The sequence below is a fragment of the Polypterus senegalus genome, chromosome 18, assembly GCF_016835505.1.
Source record: "Polypterus senegalus isolate Bchr_013 chromosome 18, ASM1683550v1, whole genome shotgun sequence".
Lineage (NCBI taxonomy): Eukaryota > Metazoa > Chordata > Cladistia > Polypteriformes > Polypteridae > Polypterus > Polypterus senegalus.
In genome coordinates, this window is record NC_053171.1 from 86,076,650 (window position 1) to 86,097,963 (window position 21,314).

The 21,314-nt window shown below is 43.5% G+C and overlaps 1 protein-coding gene across 1 annotated transcript in view; it reads left to right on the plus strand.

Annotated features, from left to right (window-relative positions):
- The first annotated feature begins 3,248 nt into the window (after nucleotides 1–3,248).
- The window catches only part of ttc7b (tetratricopeptide repeat domain 7B), a 176,557-nt gene continuing 158,491 nt past the window's right edge, over nucleotides 3,249–21,314 (plus strand). The window contains exons 1-2 of the mRNA XM_039741203.1: nucleotides 3,249–3,438; nucleotides 18,678–18,832. Coding sequence (XP_039597137.1) covers nucleotides 3,318–3,438; nucleotides 18,678–18,832 — 276 coding nt within the window. The 5' untranslated portion in view covers nucleotides 3,249–3,317. The remainder of the gene's footprint in view (nucleotides 3,439–18,677; nucleotides 18,833–21,314) is intronic.

Here is a 21,314-nt window from a genome sequence, read left to right on the forward strand (position 1 = left end):
TTTGGGACCTTTAGGGGGATAGCAGAGACCACCCAAAGTCCTGGGTTCAAATATGCTTATTTTATTAAGCACTGTATATTTGTACAGGCTTTGTCGACAGAATATAAACCTTTTTCTTCTTACCTCCAGACCTCCCTAGGTAAGTGTCACCCTACACTGCCCTCAACTCTCTCAGACTGGGGTGAGATGGCTTCTTTTATCCTGGACCTGGGAATACATCCAATGCTGAGACATCACCCAAAGGAAGCACTTCCAGGTCAGGCCCAAATATGGGCAGTCTTTCCCTGAAGCTACCCCAGGCAGCACTTTTGGAACCCAGCAGGCCTGCCCAATGAGTCTACAGTTCTCAGTATTCCCTGCAGGTGTTTGCATGGGTGCACTGGTCATTTAGACAAAGATCAGGACTTCTGGAACAATGTGCTTCGAACAGATGAACCAAAGATAAGAGATGTCTGGCCATTGTAACAGTAGGCATGCTTGGTGCAATGAAGGAGAAGAGGCTCATACCATCTGCAAAGTATGGTGATAGAAATGTTAGGGTTTGGTGTTGCTTTGCTGCCTTAGAACCTGCTCAGCTTTCAGTCGTTGAGTTAGCTATGAATTCTGCATTGTGTCAAAGTGTGCTAAAGAGAATGTGAAGCCATCTCTCCAAAAGTTGAAGCTGAACCAAAAATTTCAACATGGTAATAATCTTAAACACACCTAGGGATGGCTAAAAAAGAAGAAATGGGGGGTGATGGACTGACCTGGTCAAAGCCCTGATTTGAACCCTTTTAAAATGTTTAGTTGGGAGTTGAAATGGGCAGTACATGCAAGAATCAAATCAAATACCTTGCATCTCAAGCCACTTACACCTGAACTCCAGCAAAACCAAGGAGCTGGTGGTGGATTTTAGGAGACTCAGGCCCCTCATGGACCCCGTGATCATCAGAGGTGACTGTGCAGAGGGTGCAGACCTATAAATACCTGGGAGTGCAGCTGGATGACAAACTGGACTGGGCTGCCAATACTGATGCTCTGTGCAAGAGAGGACAGAGCCGACTATACTTCATTAGAAGGCTGAGGTCCTTCAACATCTGTAATAAGATGCTGCAGATGTTCTATCAGACGGTTGTGGCGAGCGCCCTCTTCTACGCGGTGGTGTGCTGGGGAGGTAGCATAAAGAAGAGGGACGCCTCACGTCTGGACAAACTGGTGAGGAAGGCAGGCTCTATTGTAGGCACAGAGCTGGGCAGTTTGACATCCATGGCAGAGCGACGGGCGCTGAGCAGACTCCTGTCAATCATGGAGAATCCACGGCATCCACTGAACAGGATCATCTTCAGACAGAGGAGCAGCTTCAGAGACAGACTGCTGTCACCATCCTGCTCCACTGACAGACTGAGGAGACCTCACACCATGTGACTCTTCAGTTCCACCCGGCGGGGTAAACGTTAACATTATACAAAGTTATTATCTGTTATACTAGCATTGTTATCACTCTTTAATTTAATATTGTTTATTTTTATCAGTATGCTGCTGCTGGATTATGTGAATTTCCCCTTGGGATTAATAAAGTATCTATCTATTGTGGAAGACTGCCGGCTTCCCAGGCCGGTCCGCACCCCCAGGCCGACAGGAGGAGCTCTCCCGACAGCAAGATCATGCCCCGAGGTCCAGCAGGGCCTTATGGACTCTGTAGTGTTTATACACAGCCCTGCTGGATACCTTGGGAACCACCAGGAGTCGCTGTGGGGGGACTTGTGGGATCTGTTGTGCCTTATGACCCGGGAGTACGTCACAGTCACGTGACGGGAAGGAATGGCATGCTCCCGGGGTGAAGTAAAAGACTGATTGCCCTGACCCGGAAGGAATAAGGAACTGTGGACTGCTGGGACAGGAACACCTCCGGGTCAGGGGCTATAAAAGGACGGTGCCTCAGTCCAGACACTGAGCTGTGCTGGGTGGGAGAGGAGCAAAGTGTCTGGGCGAGGAGGAGAGGTTATTGTGTTTGGTTTAAAGAGTTTATGAGTAGTGTGGAAGGTGCTTGGTGCACTGGAAGAAAAGAAAATAAAAAGGTCGTGGACTGTTACCTGGTGTCTGGAGTTATACCTGAGGGTTCAAGGGTGCACTACTGCCCCTACTGCCACACTATCTATCTATCTATCTATCTATCATATAGTACCTTTCATATCTATCTGTCTATCTATCTATCTATCTATCTATCTATCTATCTATCTATCTGTCTATCTATTTTCCGTGGAGGATTGGTCAAAAATCTCACCGAACTGATGCAAGTGACTGGTGGGCAATTATGCAAAACGCAAACAAGAAGTAATTTCTGTTATTCGGGACAATAGCAGCTTCTGAGGCCAAGGGTGGACTTACCTTTCACCCATGCAATTTATCAATATTGTCGTTGAATAAATAATTAAAAAGGGGTGGTATGGTGGTGCAGTGGGTAGCACTGCTGCCTGGCAGTAAGGGGTTCGCTTCACTGGTCATCCCTGCGTGGAGTTTGCATGTTCTCTCCGTGTCTGCGTGGGTTTCCTCCCACTGTCCAAAGACATGCAGGTTAGGTGCATTGGTGACCCTAGATTGTCCCTAGTGTAGGTGGGTGGGTGTGTGCCCTGCAGTGGGCTGGCGCCCTGCCCGGGGATTTTGTTCCTGCATTGCTCCCCGTGCTGGCTGGGTTTGGCTCCGGCAGACTCCCGTGACCCTGTAGTTAAGATATAGCGGTTTGGATGATAATTGACCAATTAAAAAGGCAAAATTTCCTCTTGTTTTTATCCATGTATACTATACCTTTACCTGTAGGCACTGTTTACTTACCTTTCACTCATAAAATCTATCGATATTGTTGTTGAATAAATAATTAAAAAAGGCTAAAGTTCCTCGTGTTTTTATCAATGTACATCACCTTTACCTGTAGGCACTGTTTTACATGAAGATTTAATGTTTGCCTATTCTAATACAGTGAAGAGTCTCCATGGGGTACACTTACTTTTTCACATGGCTGTATAAAGAAGGACGAAGTGTCAATCCACATTGCACCTGCCGAGCTGGGTGTTCAGCCGTCTCTTTCTTTTGCAGCTCGCTGTCGGGGTGGTCGAGGACGTGTGATCCCTCCGCCCCTTGCTTTAATATCCCCGGCAGGGTTTATGTGATTTCTTCGAGCGCGGTTAATTGCAGTCACCATTCTCTGCGCATTATTCAGGCAGTTCTCGAAGGCACCGCTATGTGTCGCTGTTCCCCTGTGATTCCCCTCGCTGTTCCACGGCCGCTGCTCGCCGGCTTTGGTGTAGTCTCCGTTCCCCTTCGAGTCTGCTTTCGGGAAGATGGCAACGAAGAAGCTGGGATCTCGGTTAGAGACCGAAATCGAGCGGTGCCGCTCCGAGGGACAATGGGACCGGATTCCGGATCTGGCCAAACAGCTGTCAGCAAAGCCCATTGCAAACGGTAGGGAAAAAAAAAATGAGTCAAATAATATCAATGTGAGGCCTTGAAACCCGTAGAGGCCTGCGCTTTTCGTTATACCCGGAGCCGGAAAAGAGACTGCGAAGGTGGCGAGCCGTGGGGTCTCCATCTCGGCACGATTTGACTGTGACAGGTGGCAGTGCCCCCTTCGTGGGAGCAGCTGTCAGTCCAGCAGCACCATCCCTAGAGTTACGTTATCGCAGTTATTTTGATGGGTCGCGGCCCCGTCTGATACGTGGAGATTGGAGGGCACCGATGGACTTGAACCTCTGCATTCATTGTGAATTTAGACACTTGTTGCTTAGGCTCGGATTGAGCTCTTCACCTAAAGATCGTTAATGTGGGGCGCCGCCGAGCTTGTAGCCTCTGCTGGTCATTCTGTTAAGGTTAAAGATCGGGCAGCCTTCCGGGAGGAACTGAAAGAAATGTTGTAAGCCCTTTTGGTGACGAGCAACCTTTTTTTATTTTAGTTCACTGACTTATAATAACTGTACTCGGCACAAAGTCCTCAGTTTGTGAGAAATAATGCTCCTTTGTTTTCGGTTTTTGATGATTGTACCTCAAGAATACTCAATATGGAATAGTTTTCATTTAATTTGTGACAGCTTTAAGTGACATTTTGTTCTCTAGCATCATACCTATCAATTTACACTCCGCGATCGCTTTATTAAGTCCACCTACCCAGTACCAGCAGCCATACGAGCTGCACTCTGAACAGGTAGTCCACTTGAAGCTAACACGTGTTTGGGTGCAGCCAATAATACTGTGCTGTACTTGGATGGGAGACCATCCAGGAAAAACTGGGGTTGCTGCTGGAAGAGTTGCTGGTGAAACCAGCAGGGGGCGCTTACCCTGAGATCTGTGTGTGGATCCCAAGGCACCAGTGCAGTGACGTGGACACTGAAAAGAAATGTCACTGTCAGTCAGATGAGACCTAGAGCTGAGGTTATGAAAGCTGAACAATGTATGTCCAATGACCTGGCTAACCTGCCCACCGCAGCCTGGTCATTGTGGACCCCTCTCAATTATTGGCTGTCACTCTCATAAACTATAAATAAAGATATGAACATAATACTGATGGTTATTCATTAAAATTAAACCAGCATTAAGACCTAATGTGTGGCGAACATACCGTTGGCTGCTGTTGCGTCATCCAGTTGAAGCTACACTGCAAAAAATGAAATCTAAGCAAGTAAAAAATATTTATATCATGAAATTAAAGCTTGTATTCCTTATTGTAAGAATTATTGACTAATCAAAAAAATTGTATTTATGATTTATTTAGCTTGCTTTAACAAATCTCGTGTTTTTTTTGTCTAGTTTTTACATATGCATTTTTTTGCAATGGTGGTGGTTGAAGTGGCTCCACCCTATCTGTGTAAAGTGCTTTTTAAATGTAATTACTAATTATCTATTATTTACATGGTAGGACCCTGTTTGCCTCACCAAAACATTTGCCTGAGTGATTTCTGTGAGTTATGGTTCATTCCTTAAGGATTTTTCACATTACTGACTGTATAGCGTCAGGCAGTCGTTATCGCACCTTGACGCTACAAATCTGCTCTGCCAATTCTATTTAGATAGATAGATGCTTTATTATAATCCCTAGGGGAAATATTCACTATTTTATTTATTTGTATAATCCCAAGAGGGAAATTTGGTTTGCCAGCAAGTTTTACAGAGAGACCACAACATACAATTAAAAACACATCGGCAAAGAGCACAACATCAAGAATACATTTTGTATAGGGGGGTCCAGATCTAATTATGCAATTTTCATTACGCTATAATTTATTACATAGAAAATTACCCAAAAAATCCCGGGCCATCGAGAAGTGTGCGAACTGACGACATGAAGAATCGTCTTTGTGCCGAACTGGAATCGTCCCCACATAAATCAAAGTCATCCAGACGATGTGGATCTGCATGGTTAGATCTGGACCACCCTGTACATGTAAAAAATAACGATATGAGCATAATACTGATGGTATAACAGTAGATCATACATACTTGTGTACTGGAGTCCTGGGTGCAGGTTTGGTCTCCAGGCTACAAAAAGGACATAGCAGCGCTAGAGAAGGTCCAGAGAAGAGCGACAAGGCTGATTCCAGGACTACAGGGGTTCAATTATGAGGAAAGATTAAAAGAGCTGAGCCTTTACAGTTTAAGCAAAAGAAGATGAAGAGGTGACGTGATTGAAGTGTTTAAAATTATGAAGGAAATCAGTCCAGTGGATCAAGATGGTGACTTTAAAATGAGTTCATCACGAACACGGGGACACAGTTGGAAACTTGTTAAGGGAAAATTTTGCATAAATAGTAGGAACTTTTTCTTTACACAAAGAACCACAGACACTTGGAATAAGCGACCAAGTAGCGTGGTAGACAGTAAGACGTTCGGGATAAGTGGATAGGACTGGTGAGCTTTGTTGGGCTGAATGGCCTGTTCTCGTCTGGAGTGTTCTAATGTTTGTCATAAAAATGAAAGCAGCATTAAGATCCTGTTCAGGATTTAACACACTGGTCATTCAGAGAAGTCCCACTGCATACCAGAGTTGTAAAGAGACGTAATTTGAGTATTTGTGGTCTTTCTGTTACCACAAACATGTCTGACCATTCTCCTCTGAAATGTCATTAATGAGGAGTTTTCCAAAACAGAACTGCCATGCGCTATTGTGTTATTGTTATGTGGATATAGTGCAGTATGTCGCCTCAGAATAGTGACAGAGATATAATACCAACCAAAAGACAGACAGAGTGCAACATATATTTACATTTATATATTGTATGTCTAGCTAACCATAATGTACAAGAACCCATACAGTATTTTTGCTTATGTGTGGCCAATAGGTATCCTTATGTCCTCTGGATACAAACGGTCAACATACTATTGACCCTGCGTCGTGAGTGAGAAAAGCGGCTGTGCAGGATGCAGGATGGCTGAGGTCTTTAATTATGAAATTCTGCCTTCCTAAGGTGGCAAATGTTGTATATGTTCTGAGGAAAAGACACCTTGTGCCAGTAACATTCTGTGGAGAATTCATCACAGTTTATGTTCTTCAGTCAATCTTGAGGATCATGTTCAGTTTGCAGTTGTAAAAGTGGATGAGAACAAATGGAGAAATGGAAGTTACCCTCAGACTTCTGATTAATTAAAGGTGCTGATAGATAGATAGATAGATATGAAAGGCACTATATAATACATAGATAGATATGAAAGGCACTATATGATAGATAGATAGATATGAAGGGCACTATATAATACATAGATAGATATGAAGGGCACTATATAATACATAGATAGATATGAAGGGCACTATATGATAGATAGATAAAAATAGATAGATAGATAGATAGATACTTTATTAATCCCAAGGGGAAATTCCCATACTCCAGCAGCAGCATACTGATAAAAAACAATACTAAATTAAAGAGTAATAAAAATGAAGGTATAACAGTCTATAATCTTGTGTAGTGTTAACGTTTACCCCCCTGGCTGAAATTGAAGAGTCACATAGTGTGGGGTCTCCTCAGTCTGTCAGTGGAGCAGGATGGTGACAGCAGTCTGTCGCTGAAGCTGCTCCTCTGTCTGGAGATGATCCTGTTCAGTGGATGCAGTGAATTCTCCATGATTGACAGGAGTTTGCTCAGCGCCCGTCGCTCTGCCACAGATGTCAAACTGTCCAGCTCCGTGCCTACAATAGAGCCTGCCTTCCTCACCATTATGTCCATGTGTGAGGCGTCCCTCTTCTTTATGCTGCCTCCCCAGCACACCACCTTGTAGAAGAGGGCGCTCGCCACAACCGTCTGGTAGAACATCTGCAGCATCTTATTGCAGATGTTGAAGGACGCCAACCTTCTAAGGAAGTATAGTCGGCTCTGTCCTCTCTTGCGCAGAGCATCAGTATTGGCAGTCCAGTCCAGTTTATCATCCAGCTGCACTCCCAGGTATTTATAGGTCTGTACCCTCTGCACAGTCACCTCTGATGATCACAGGGTCCATGAAGGGCCTGGGTCTCGTAAAATCCACCACCAGCTCCTTGGTTTTGCTGGTGTTCAGGTGTAGGTGGTTTGAGTCGCACCATTTAACAAAGTCCTTGATTAGGTTCCTATACTCCTCCTCCTGCCCACTCCTGATGCAGCCCACCATAGCAATGTCGTCAGTGAACTTTTGCACATGGCAGGACTCTGAGTCATATTGGAAGTCCGATGTATGTTGGCTGAACAGGACCGGAGAAAGTCCAGTCCCCTGCGGCACTCCTGAGCTGCTGACCACAATGTCAGACCTGCAGTTCCCGAGACGCACATACTGGGGTCTGTCAGTAAGATGGTCAACAATCAATGCCACCAGGTATGAATCTACTTCCATCTCTGTCAGCTTGTCCCTGAGGAGCAGAGGTTGGATGGTGTTGAAGGCGCTAGAGAAGTCCAGAAACATAATTCTTACAGCACCACTACCTCTGTCCAAGTGGGAGAAGGATCGGTGTAGCATACAGATGATGGCATCATCCGCTCCCACCTTCTCCTGGTATGCGAACTGCAGAGGGTCGAGGGCGTGGTGGACCTGGTGAGTCTTTTTGACAATTGCCGAAATGTGCGATGCCCACTTCAGTCCATCAGTGATAGTCACTCCAAGAAATATAAAGCTATTCACCATCACAACAGAGTCTTTCTTCTGTTTCCATCATTTTGGTTTTGCTACGGTTATAAAGTTAAGAGTGTCCTGGCACCATTGAAACAGCAGGCAGACCTCTTCTCATGTCATTGTTGGTGATCTGGCCTATGATGTTGGTGACATCAAGAAATTTCATGGTAGTATTGGAGCTGTGTCTGGCCACCGAGTCAGAGGTGAAGGAGGAGTACAGAAGAGGGCTCACCATACTACCTTGTGAAGTGTCCGTGTGACTCAGGATGCGATTCTGCCAATCCTTACATGCTGAGCTCTGTTGGTTAGGAAGTGTGCACTTAAAGTGCAGAGGGTGGCACTACAGAAAGTCCTTATTTCAGGATGTTGGTGATCAGCCTTGCTGATACAACAGTATTAGATGTTGAGGAGTCTGCCACGTCAGTTTGTAATATCCAGAAATGCAAGGGTAGCAAGAAATGGCAACTTGCAAGAGACATGGCCCGCTCTCTAGACTGGTTGTGAAGATATGCAGACTGCAGGTGATTATGATGGCTATCTGGAATGTTGCTTTTAATGTGTCCCAGCGCCAGTCTGTCAGTGCATGTCCTCACATGTAACAATTCATTTTCCTGATTTGTTTTGTGCTTGTGGTTGCCATGTGAAGAAATGAATCAGTCCACTGTGTACATTAGTCATGGCAGTGAGAGGTCAGATCCCACCCCTGAGAAACAGATGCAAAACTGGAGACAAACTGGGACAGGATTCTCTTAACAAGTACTTGGGGAGTTTAGATGATCTCGTCAACATTTCTACATACTGTAGGTGGGAGTCCATGGAAACATGGATAGAAGCCCATATAAGTCATAGTAAGCACAGCGGCAGGGAAAAGAACAAGGGACCAAATGTTGCTAACTGGCAGTGCCATCCTCTGCACATTTAGTGCCGTTCAAAAGCTCTGCCAGTTTAGAACTACCAGCTGACCTGACAGCTTGTCGTACTGTTGGAGGAAACTCATACAAGCATGGGGCAAACCACTAGAGATTTAAAGAGAAGGTGGGAGCTGGATCCACTCTTTGTAAACTGTCAATTAGGCACACTTTGGTAACACTAATTTTTGTTAATTGATTTATTTAAGGTGGCGCAGTGGGTAGCGTTGCTGCCTCGCAGTTAGGAGGCCCGGGTTTCGCTTCCCTGCGTGGAGTTTGCATGTTCTCCCTGTGTCTGCGTGGGTTTCCTATCACGGTCCAAAGACATGCAGGTTAGGTGCATTGGTGATCCTAAATTGTCCCTAGTGTGTGTGCCCTGTGGTAGGCTGGCACCCTGCCCGGGGTTTGTTTCCTGCCTTGTGCCCTGTGTTGGCTGGGATTGGCTCCAGCAGACACCCTTGACCCTGTAATTAGGATGTAGCGGGTTGGATGATGGATGGATGATTTATTTAAGCTCTTCACAAGCAGTTAACTGATCAATTGGTCATTAGTTCTTTCTATAAAAATTCTGTAGGGTGATCAGGAGGCTATCTTTTATATATACAGGGTGACACAGAAAAACGGGAACTTTTAAAAATAGAAGAAATCCAACAAAAAAATTGTATTGACAGCAATTGAACCACTACAACTTGCCTTTTAAGAGACAGTAATCCAGATTATCAATGTCAGAAAATTACGTCCTGTAGATGGCGTCCTCCTGTACGTATGCATTCTTCCAATCTGCTGTTGAGGTTCCCCATTGATCGCTGCAACATCTCAGCTGGGATACCACGAATTTCATCTTGAATTCTTTGTTTCAGTTCATTCAGTGTCCTTGGCCGAGTCGTGTAGACCCGACTCTTAAGGTAGCCCCACAAGAAAAAATCACAAATGGACAAATCTGGTGATTTTGAGGGCAAGGGAATGTCACCGAACCTTGAGATGACACGGTTACCAAACAATTCTCGCACAGCTGCCATTGATTGCCTTGCAATTGATTACTAAATTACTAAATGGCGAGATTGTTCACAGCTCAAGGTCCCTGTTCTGCAGTGCTCCCAACTGTACATGGCTGCCACTACGCATTTCAAAAGTTCCCGTTTTTCTGTGTCACCCTGTATTTCTCTTCTGGTTCGTCCTGCTTCCTCCTACATTAAGTAACATCGCCCTCTACTGGAGAGTCCCTGCAGTTTCACAGATTGAGTTCATTTTCAAATCAGCACGCAGCAGTGCTCTCTAATGGCCTTTTACAGTTACTGCATTGGTAGAACTATTAACCAGTTTCTGCTGGCTTTATTACAAATCCTATCTCTTATATATATTTCTCTTCTGGTTCGTCCTACTTCCTCTTCAAAATTGGTCCCGCCCCCCGCAAACAGCCCACATGGCATTTCTCAATTCCTATTGGTTCGTCCTGCTTCCTCTTCAAAAGCGCCAACCCCCATACACAAGCAGCCCACATGGCATTTCTCGATTCCTATTCCTCTTCTTCCAAACCGTTCCCCATGCTGCCTGCGGCCTCCCATACACCCCCACGCCGCTTTTCTCGATTCCTATTCCTCCTTTGGACGACCGCGTTCCCCGCTCCTCTTTCATGACCCCATTGGTGTCACGTCACCGCCCTATATCTAGCCTGACCGCGTGACCTTTCACTTCGGCCATGTGTGCGCCTGGGAGTCGTTTCCGTAGCCTGCTACAGGAAGGTACTCTCTCGACCATTGGCATTGGTTTCGCTCCTTGCTATTTTCGTTATACTGCGACAGTTGTTTCCTAAGCCTTTGTTATGAAATAAACGACAGTATGTTCTCTGTTGACCGTTTTTTGTGCAACGTCATCTCTATTCCGTGATCCGGCAACTGCCTGTTCCTATCAGTGGGTTATTTCTTGACACAAATCGTCTCCAGCAAAACACCTATTAACAACTGTGTCTTTCAAGAAGTATTTCTTTCTTCTTGATTTCTAAATTCCTTTCTCACCGTTTTCCGTTCCTATTCTTACACCGCCGTATGCTATAGCAGGTGTCGGCTAGTATAGATAAAAAAAAAATAATAATGTTGCAGAAAGTGAATGTGTTTGAAAACAGTGTTATATAGCCTGATGGTGAATGGAATGGTAACACATTTCAAAAGAAACAACATGCAGACTCCGTTTGATCAAAGGGTTGGCATGGAGAGGGCTGTCCCCTTTACAGGGGGCTTAGCAGGTAAAACTCACTTAGCCAGTATCGTATTTTCCAAAAAACGAGTTCTTATCCAAAATGTCCCTAAAGAAGCCACTAGACGTAATGATGGGTTAGAGTCCCATCACACTACATTCATTTTCTGAGTGTTTTTCAGTCATAGACGTTGTTTACATAATCCTTGCAAGTCCAGGACAGTTGCTGCACACTTCAGTGACATCCAGTTGTGTAGTTTGACATCCCAACAGCAACTCCTTCAGAGCTGTCTGCGACACACCCTCAACTAAATCAAACGGGTTGTATTTTTATCTTAAGTTACAGGGGTGGGCTCTGTATGTGCAAGCGCTAACAACCAATGAGTGCTCATCCGGAAATACAATACAGTAATCCCTCCTCGATCGCGGGGGTTGCGTTCCAGAACCCCCTGTGATAGATGAAAATCTGCGAAGTAGAAACCATATGTTTGTATGGTTATTTTTATATATTTTAAGCCCTTATAAACTCTCCCACACTGTTAACATTATTAGAGCCCTCTAGACATGAAATAACACCCTTTAGTCAAAAGTTTAAACTGTGCTCCATGACAAGACAGAGATGACAGTTCTTTCTCACAATTAAAAGAATGCAAACATATCTTCTCTTCAAAGGAGCGCCGTCAGGAGCAGAGAATGTCAGAGAGAGAGAGAAAAGCAAACAATCAAAAAATCAATACGTGCTGTTGGGCTTTTAAGTATGCCGAAGCACTGTGATAAAGCAGCATTTTGTAGAGGAGCGTCTGTATCCTCTGTGCAAACAGCCCCTCTGCTCACACCCCGTCCATCAGGCAGAGATAATGTCTGAGAGAGTGAGAGAGGCAGAGAAAAGCAAACAATCAAGCACCGCGCAGGAAGCATATCGCATATCATTGAGGAGTTTTAGTTAATACGTAATATGTGCTCTGATTAGGTAGCTTCTCAGCCATCCGCCAATAGCGTCCTTTGTATGAAATCAACTGGGCAAACAAACTGAGGAAGCATGTACCATAAATTAAAATACACATTGTCCGCAGAAATCCACGAACCAGCGAAAAATCTGTGATATATATTTAGATATGCTTACATTTAAAATCCGCGATGGAGTGAAGCCGCGAAAGTCGAAGCGCGACTGTACATACAATGCAGCCATGAGGCGTAGAGAACATGAGTCGAAACAGAACAGAGGCTTGTCTGTTTGACGTTTTTCTCCATACTGTGACAGAATTGAATAAGGAAAGTAAAAGGACAGAGTTTGTGGCTGAATTGTCCATAGCTGAAGATGCTTATCCATGAAGGCAGCATGCGATATGCTTATGTTACTTAGAAACTTGAAGCTGACCTGAAACGTTGTTATGGAGTTTTGTCATTTCTCATCCCCTGCAAATTCTAATCATGCAATTTGATATTCCTAAAGCAACAAGATCCAGCTACTCAATCATCAAATTTGATATAGCCTCCAACTAGAGGGCGTGTATTGTACTGCCGGCTTTGAGTAAAAGTTGATTCAGTTATATCCTCCACAGATTATTTTGTTTTAAATTGCATCTGGTGGATAAGTAAATTTCCTCTTAATTTATTGCAGCAATAAGGCTCCTCTGAGCCCTTTCTTATTTACAATGGTGATGGACAGGTTGACAGACGAGATTAGACTGGAGTCCCCATGGACTATGATGTTTGCTGATGACATTGTGATCTGTAGTGATAGTAGGGAGCAGGTTGAGGAGACCCTGAGTAGGTAGAGATATGCTCTAGAGAGGAGAGGAATGAAAGTCTGCAGGACCAAGACAGAATACATGTGTTTGAATGATAGAGAAGTCAGAGGAATGGCGAGGATGCAGGGAGTAGAGTTGGTGAAGGTGGATGAGTTTAAATACTCAGCAGTACAGAGTAATGGGCATTGTGGAAGAGAAGTGAAGAAGAGAGTGCAGGCAGGGTGGAGTGGGTGGAGAAGAGTGTCAGGAGTGATTTGTGCCAGATGGGTATCAGCAAGAGTGAAAGGGAAGGTCTACAGGACGGTAGTGAGAGCAGCTGTGTTATATAGGTTGGAGATGGTGGCACAGGAGACAGAGCTGGAGGTGGCAGAGTTAAAGATGCTAAGATTCGTATTAGGTGTGACGAGGATGGACAGGATTAGAAATGAGGATATTAGAGGGCCAGCTCAAGTTGGACGGTTGGGAGACAAAGTCAGAGAGGCGAGATTGCGTTGGTTTGGACATGTGCAGAGGAGAGATGCTGGGTATATTGGGAGAAGGATGCTAAGGATAGAGCTGCCAGGCAAGAGGAGAAGAGGAAGGCCTAAGAGAAGGTTTATGGGTGTGGTGAGAGAGGACATGCAGGTGATGGGGGTGAAAGAACAAGATGATGATGACAGGAAGATGTGGAAGAAGGTGATCCGCTGTGGCAACCCCTAACGGGAGCAGCCAAAAGAATAAGAAGAAGAAGAATAAGGCTCCTAAGTATGTTCACAATTCTGGTCATGTATACAAAATACATAGAGATTATTACTTCCATCCATGTTTGTTGCAGGCCACCAACATTAATAAAGTACCAACAGAATCTATCTATGTATTTGTCTGTCTGAACACATCATATCGGATGATGAGACGAATTTAAAGATTTCCAAGCAAATGCAATGCGTACATCCCAACCCCTCACAATGGTCACTCAGTAGTCCAAGGTACAACATCTCTATTTGCAGGGTAGGTAGATGAGATTTAGCCAGCAACTGAAGGAATCTGACTTGCTTACGAGAGTGTTCATTTAACAGTCTGCACTGTTTCATAAAAATGAAAGCTGCAACAAGTTTACCTGGGAAAATGAATATTCCCGGTTAGCTGTGGAGTTGAGGTGAGTGGGTTGATCCGTTCCAAGCACCGCTCACATAACACTATCACTCTGTTCCAACTTGCCAAAAAAATCCACATGTGGTTCATGTTTCCTTTTAACCAAGCTACTTTTATTCATACTTCCTTTTGTTCTTTTTTTTAAAAACGCTGCTGTATCATGTCTTTGGCCTTAGAATTGCCCCATGGGGTTAATAAAGTTACTCTAATCTAATCTAAATCCAGGAAATCAAAAAATAAAAAACTAAAAGCTCTGCCATCATGAACCCTGCAGTTAATCAAAGCCTCTTCCTTAAAAAAGCGACACATGCAAGCTTTTTTTTTCCCCGTTCTTCTTGCATGTTGGCCTGATAGACGCTGGTCAAAACACATGTATATAACAATCCTATGTGACGGTGCTAAGACCTGATATTGTCCACGTGAGCTGTTTCAGTTTTGGTGTCTGAACTGCTACCACTTTGTTTTTGGAAATTAACTGCTGTGGTAGAAATTGACATTTTAATTATAGAAAGAAACATATCCTGTATTAGGACAAGTTGGATAAAACTCCTTTTAAGCCAGTGATCAAACAGGAGAAAACTCGTTCATTGAGTCTTTAATTACGTGTCAGTAAGTGCTGAACAGAGAGCGTTCTCATAGCAATCTGTTACAGAATGGTCAAAAAAATAATTGTTTTTATAAACAAGGGAATTTACATAAGAGTGCTGATTAATGTATACATTTACTCTGATTGGTTCATTGGTCTACACCTCAATGACTTATTAAAATAAAAGTCTATTTCATTATCCTCTTGCTCTTCGTATACCTTTAGGTTTAGCCATCACCCTTGACATTTCTGTGTCTATGACAACTGTCCAGTCTTGTTGTTTACAGGACATTTGCTAATTTCTTAAATCATACAGCACCCTTCTCCTGGTACATTCTTGTCTTTGTGGTTCACTTGACCTTTACCTGCTTTCCTGATATGTTGGAAAAGGTTTCTGACATTTATGAACCCTTTTATAGACGGATGTAATATTTTAATATGGAAAGCATACCAAAACACTTTATGTGGAGTAACTTATATTACCCCTAAATGACTATATGACCTCCAAGTCTAATCTTTCTACATTGCTCGAAAAAACAGAGAGATGGTGAACCCTAGCTAAATTCCTGTCTGCAAAGTGTACACCTTTATGCATTGTAATACTTGACATTAATCATGCCTTCTCCTTAATTTCCTTACTATTTGAATTGTGGTTTATATTTTAGAGTAAGGAGGATGGGCCATGGCAAGATAACATTTCAGGGGGTGCAACAAAGAAAAATGCCAAAATAGAGTGAGGTGCGTTGTTCAGCTTTATCGTGGTTCAATCTTGTAGTGTGCCATCATTTGTAGGTCATTTATTAGTTAGTGCTCCTGTTTTATGATATGAAAAGAAATGTATTGTGCACGCAGTTGTCACCTGTGAGTGAGCTGCAGAACTGCACTTTCTTATGGGTTCCTTGCTGTAGGTGGAGTGTTCGTAAAGGCCTATTATTGTTTTCTGGGAAAGCTGATTGTGAAACGTCACTGAACTCAAGGTTTGATGGACATTTTTGCTGGTGAGGGAGACAAGGGATGCAACACTGCTTAAACCCGGCCCATCTCTCCTGCTGGCACTCCTGTCATTCTCTCACCTGTTTTTAAACTGCAGTGCAGGTGTTCTCCGGAGCCAAAGCTTGTCGACTGTGTTTCAATCCTCCAGACCCCATGATTGTTGATTGTATGTCATTTCCCTGTGGTGCTTGATGCTTCACTAGATACCCCAACCCCCAGATCGTCAATTGCTTGTCTAAGCTTCATGGGGGACATGTTCAGAAATTGAGATTTATAAAAGTATATTGCTCAATTTACATGTAAATTTTTTGCATTGAGTTTAAATGCTTATTTTTTTGAGTTCAGTTTGTTCACCCACGGTACTGTATTCGTGAGAGTCCGAAGGAAGCCACAATTCATCAGACCTGGGACCTCATGTATAACGCCGTGCGTAGAATTCACACTATAACATGGCGTACGGACAAAAGCAGAAATGTGCTTACGCACAAGAAAATCAAGATGCATAAATCTGTGCGTACGCCAACTTCCACGTTCTTCCGCTACATAAATCACGGTCAGCATGAAAAGTAACGCTCGTGCACGCGCCTGCTGTCCCGCCCCAACTCCTTCCAGAATTACGCCTCTTTCAATATGCAAATCAATATAAATAGCCCTTAAGCTCAGCCCTCTGTGAAAAGACAATGGCAAAAGCAAGAGGGAAAATAGAAGAATTTCAGCAAATACCAAGTGGAGGCAAAGAAAAACGTACTATTTGTTGGTTTTAACAATGGTACAAACAACAAAAGGAAGTTGATTGAGTGACATAGTGTGTCGGTGAAACTTGAAAGCTCAAATTCACAAAGTTGCAGAGTGCTTGAAATAAAAAAGAAGCTGGCAGATTTCAAAGTTGCCATGGAAAGGCGAGTCGTAGCCCACCGTCTGAGTGTCATATGAAAGCTTATTAGGGTACAGAGAAAAAAAAAAGGCACAATAGACGAGAAATGTCAACTTTAATCACGAAATTTCCACATAGTTTATTTTGTCATTAAAGTAGAACATCATAAACTTCATCTTAAAATCATTTAATTTACTAGTTTCTCAAATCCCATCTTAACTAAAGTAGCACGTTAAATGCTTTGTTTTGTATTTGACCTTCTATGTGTGTGAATCACTACGTGCTTCCGGGCTTTCTCTTCCTCCGGCAGGACACAGAATCTATTACATTTGTGATATTACAGCTCTCTGAATAATTAAAATACTGAGATATATACATGATATCATTTTCATGATGATAGGAGTTAAAGCATGTTATTAAACATGGGAACACGGTGGCGCAGTGATTGTTAATGTCTCATGCAAGATGCTTGCTGTGCCATGTGCTACCTTCAATGAAATACTTTATTGCAGCAGTACTGTCTCTTTCAAACGTACTAACCTCCAATTCCTGTCCTTGCTTTTCTTTCTCCAAATACCCAATCGCCACACAATCAGCTCTGTATTAGACGTTAAGCAATCTGCAAGCTTAGAACGCCGATTCTTCAAAACTTTTAAGGAACATTGAAATATCTTCATAGTACGTGTTTAATTATTCGATCCATCTGTCCTTCCAGTGTCGCGTCCGCACCAGCAAGAATACAGCGCAAGGCAGGAACAATCTGTGAACGGAGTGCCAGCGGCTTGCTAGCAGTGCGGCACCGTGTAGTTAAAGTTTTATCTCTATAATATAATAAACATACTTTGCTGCATTTCATCTCAAAAATTCTATCGTCATCATATGTAAATACGCGCTTTATAAAGTGGCTCAGGTTGTGTAATATTATAACTGTATCACAAGTTTACAATGAGGTGATCGTACTAATAAGTACAGACAGTTCTACATGGAGCACTTGATGGACTGATTGAGTGCGTTTAGAGTTCTTGGGATGGAACTGTTTCTGAACCGCGAGGTCCGTACAGGAAGCGTTTGCGATATAAGAGCAGTTCAATAGACAGCATGGCTGAGGCAGTGTGTGCTTGATGCTGTGTACCGGTAATTCTCTTACCGATCAGCTGCTGTACATCTGTGAATCACACTCAGATACAGTGATATAAATACTCCGAGTAGTGCAGTGAGAGTAATATGGAAAAAGATGATCTGATGTGGGATCCGAGGTGCAGTGAGAATAACAACGGTATTTGGAATAATTTGACCATTCTGTGGACCATTATATTGTTACAGGTTAATTACAATCAGAGGCATTAAGCTAATAAACAATATGTGGTTAATTTCAGTGTATTTATAAAGCCACATCAGGGATGTGGATCTAAAAAAGAAAGGATAACCACACAGGAACAGTAGCACTGCTTTGACGCTGAGTGCCGCCAATCTGCAAAACCGAGCAGAGAACTTGCATATGACAGGGTATGAGCTACTGTGGAAATGTGCGTGGCTTTACAGCAAGTTTAGGTTTTATACATCGCGATTTGAACGTGAGAGAACTTGCGTATGACAGGGTATGAGCTACCGTGGAAATGTGCGTGGCTTTACAGCAAGTTTAGGTTTTATACATCGCGATTTTTTGAACGTGGAAACGTTCTTACGTAACATTTTTGTGCGTACTGTGATGCTCTTCCGGTCCTTGAATTGGTCAGGTTCTATTCCATTGATTCACTCATCAGACTGTACTATTTTACTGCCAAAATTACACTTCATGTAGGGGAAATGCGTGCACTGAATGCATCAGATTTTTTATTCAGTGTATGGCATGACTTCTTTGTTTTTGAATGTGGATATTCTTTATTTTACTGAAGAAAAGATAATTCCATTTATGCAAGTAACAGAGCCCTGTGCTATTCCTGTTTTTTTAACTTGTTGTTACTCATAGTATGCCATTTTATAAGTTTGTTTATGGTACTGACAAAACTGCATCCTTGAAGGTTTCAAATGTTTACCTATATCAGAAGTGCTTATAAACTGAGAACGAAGGTGTATAAAATTAAAAGTGGCTATAGATATATGAAAATAAGTATTAAGTCCATGATTAATGTATGTTACAGATGATTTAGCTGAGTTGCTGCTGGGTGAAGCCAAGCTTCAGCAATATTTGAAGGAAAATCCTATAAAACTGGGAGCAAGTCCTCATGGGACCAAACCAAGGCTTGTGGAGGTCCGGAAGCATCTGGTAGCTGCTCTTGACAGAGGGAACCTAAAGGTAACTATGTCCATGTTTTCATTTTAACTTTTAATTTCTGCTTAGTTAAGCATGCTTCAGGACATTTCAGGTCAGTGACTTTAACAAAAAAAGTGTAAGTTTTATATAAAGCAGCTTTTTATTACTGCTTGATGGAATGTGGTTTGTTTCTCAACAGTCCTGTACCAGATAGTATTGATTCTGGAAGTAATGGTTAATAACCTCAGCAGCTCAAACTGTTATTGGCGTGTTGTCAAAGCTTTGTTCACATTTTGGCTCAACACAGAAAAAATAGAAAGACACAAGACTTGCGTTTTTTTTTCTGAGCAGACAATATGTTTACATTCAGGATTTAAAAGTAGTAGATTATGGGTTTTTTTTGGCAAAACCACACTCAGATCTACTTGTACATCCATTCATTCTTTAAACCCGCTGAGCAGGGTCACAAGCCAGTCCTACCAAGCATTGGGATCAAGGAGGGAATAACACCTGAACAGGGTGCCTGCCCATCACATGGTGAACAAACCCAAACCACAGAGGCGCACACAAGGGCCAATTTAGCATCCCCAGTCCACCTAACCACTTCGAACTGTGGATGGAAACTAGACCCAGGGAGAACATGCAAACTCCACGCGGGCAGGACCAAGGATGCAAACCCTGGTCTCCCGTGAGACAGCAGCCTTACTACTACGTCACTGTGCTGCCCAGATCTGCTTGCATTTAGAGTTAACTTAAAAACAATAAAGAAAGAAATCCTTTTTGATACAGTAATACATTTCCTTGTAAGAAATCATCAGTGGTTGGTTGTCTAAGCCAAAACCAGTTATAAAAAATGATAAATGTTAGAGAAAACAGTACGAGGTATGCTTTGTCAGGGATGCCAGGGGCAACGACCCGGCCGGGACACCGTGAGGGACCGGAAGAGGGTCAGAGCCCACCCTGGATCACATGGGGGCCGCCTTCCTGGTTGCTCTGGGGGCCACGGGTACAGGGCATGGAAGCTCCACCCTGTAGGGGCCCGTGGTCACCACCAGGAGGCGCCCCAATGCCTTGGGGACTTATTACCCCAGCAGTTCCGCCACACCAGGAAGTGCTGGGGGGAAGAATTAGGACGGCGCCCGGAGAGCTGCCGGGAGGAGAGCCGGCACTTCAGCCACGCTGGGGCGTGGCCAGAGGAGGAATGCTGGGGACACCTGGGGCTCATCCGGGGACTGTTTAAAAGGGGCCGTCTCCATTCATTCAGGGCTGGAGTCGGGTGGAAGCAGGACGAGGCACGAGGAGAGTGTGGAGGCGGCCCGAAGAGAAGGCATATTGTGGCCAGGACTGAGTGTGTTGGGGTGTTTTGTGCACTGAACTGGGTCTGTGTGACCAATCTAATATTTGTAAATATTGTAAATAAACGTGTGGTGGTTGATGAACAACATGTCCGCCTGTCTGTGTCCGGGCCACGTCCACAGCTTATAAACCTGCCCTGAAACAAGAGTCTAGATGCAACACATGAAGAATCAACTCTTCTATGGCTAAGCAGATCTAAGACCATATTCTGCATGTAACATTCTAGCAAAACTGACAGTTCAATTATTTGGAATTAAAGATATTTGTCTTTGTTTTCAGATGTGATGGGGAAGGAAACATAATCATCCATCCATCCATTATCTAACCTGCTATATCCTAACTACAGGGTCACGGGGGTCTGCTGGAGCCAATCCCAGCCAACACAGGGCGCAAGGCAGGAAACAAACCCCGGACAGGGCGCCAGCCCACTGCAGGCCGCACACACACACCAAGCACACACCAGGGACAATTTAAGTTTGCCAATGCACCTTACCTGCATGTCTTTGGACTGTGGGAGGAAACCCACGCAGAAATGGGGAGAACATGCAAACTCCACAAAGGGAGGACCCGGGAAGCGAACCCAACTGCGAGGCAGCAGCACTACCACTGTGCCACCATGCCGCCCCGAAACATAATCATATTGGGATTTATTATTTATAATTTACACCTGTAAATCACCAGCTCATTTTTACGATGCTACACGTTAAATACGTTTAATACGTCTTCGTCCCTAAGGTCTCGGGCTTTGGCGTGAGTGAGTAACCTGAATTAGGGGCCATTACTTTGACATTTGTTCCTAGTGCCTCTTAAATGGACAGTTGTTTTTCTGCTAAATATGTTACTTTTTAAACAAGTGCATGGGATAAGAGTTGTTAAGTGTCTGAATCATTTTCCTGACATACTTTCTTATGCTCAAAGGCACAATGTGTTTTTCTTATTGCTCTTTTCCTTTAAATCAAAGCACACTCTTTCAGCAAACCGCAATTGAGTACCTAAGGCTTGTACTCAGTGTTTCATGACACAAGCCATTACAGCTCTAATAAACTATCCATCCATCCATCCATCCATTATCCAACCCGCTATATCCTATCTACAGGGTCACGGGGGGTCTGCTGGAGCCAATCTAATAAACTCATTTTTTTTTTTTTTTTTTTAAATAAAGCTTTCT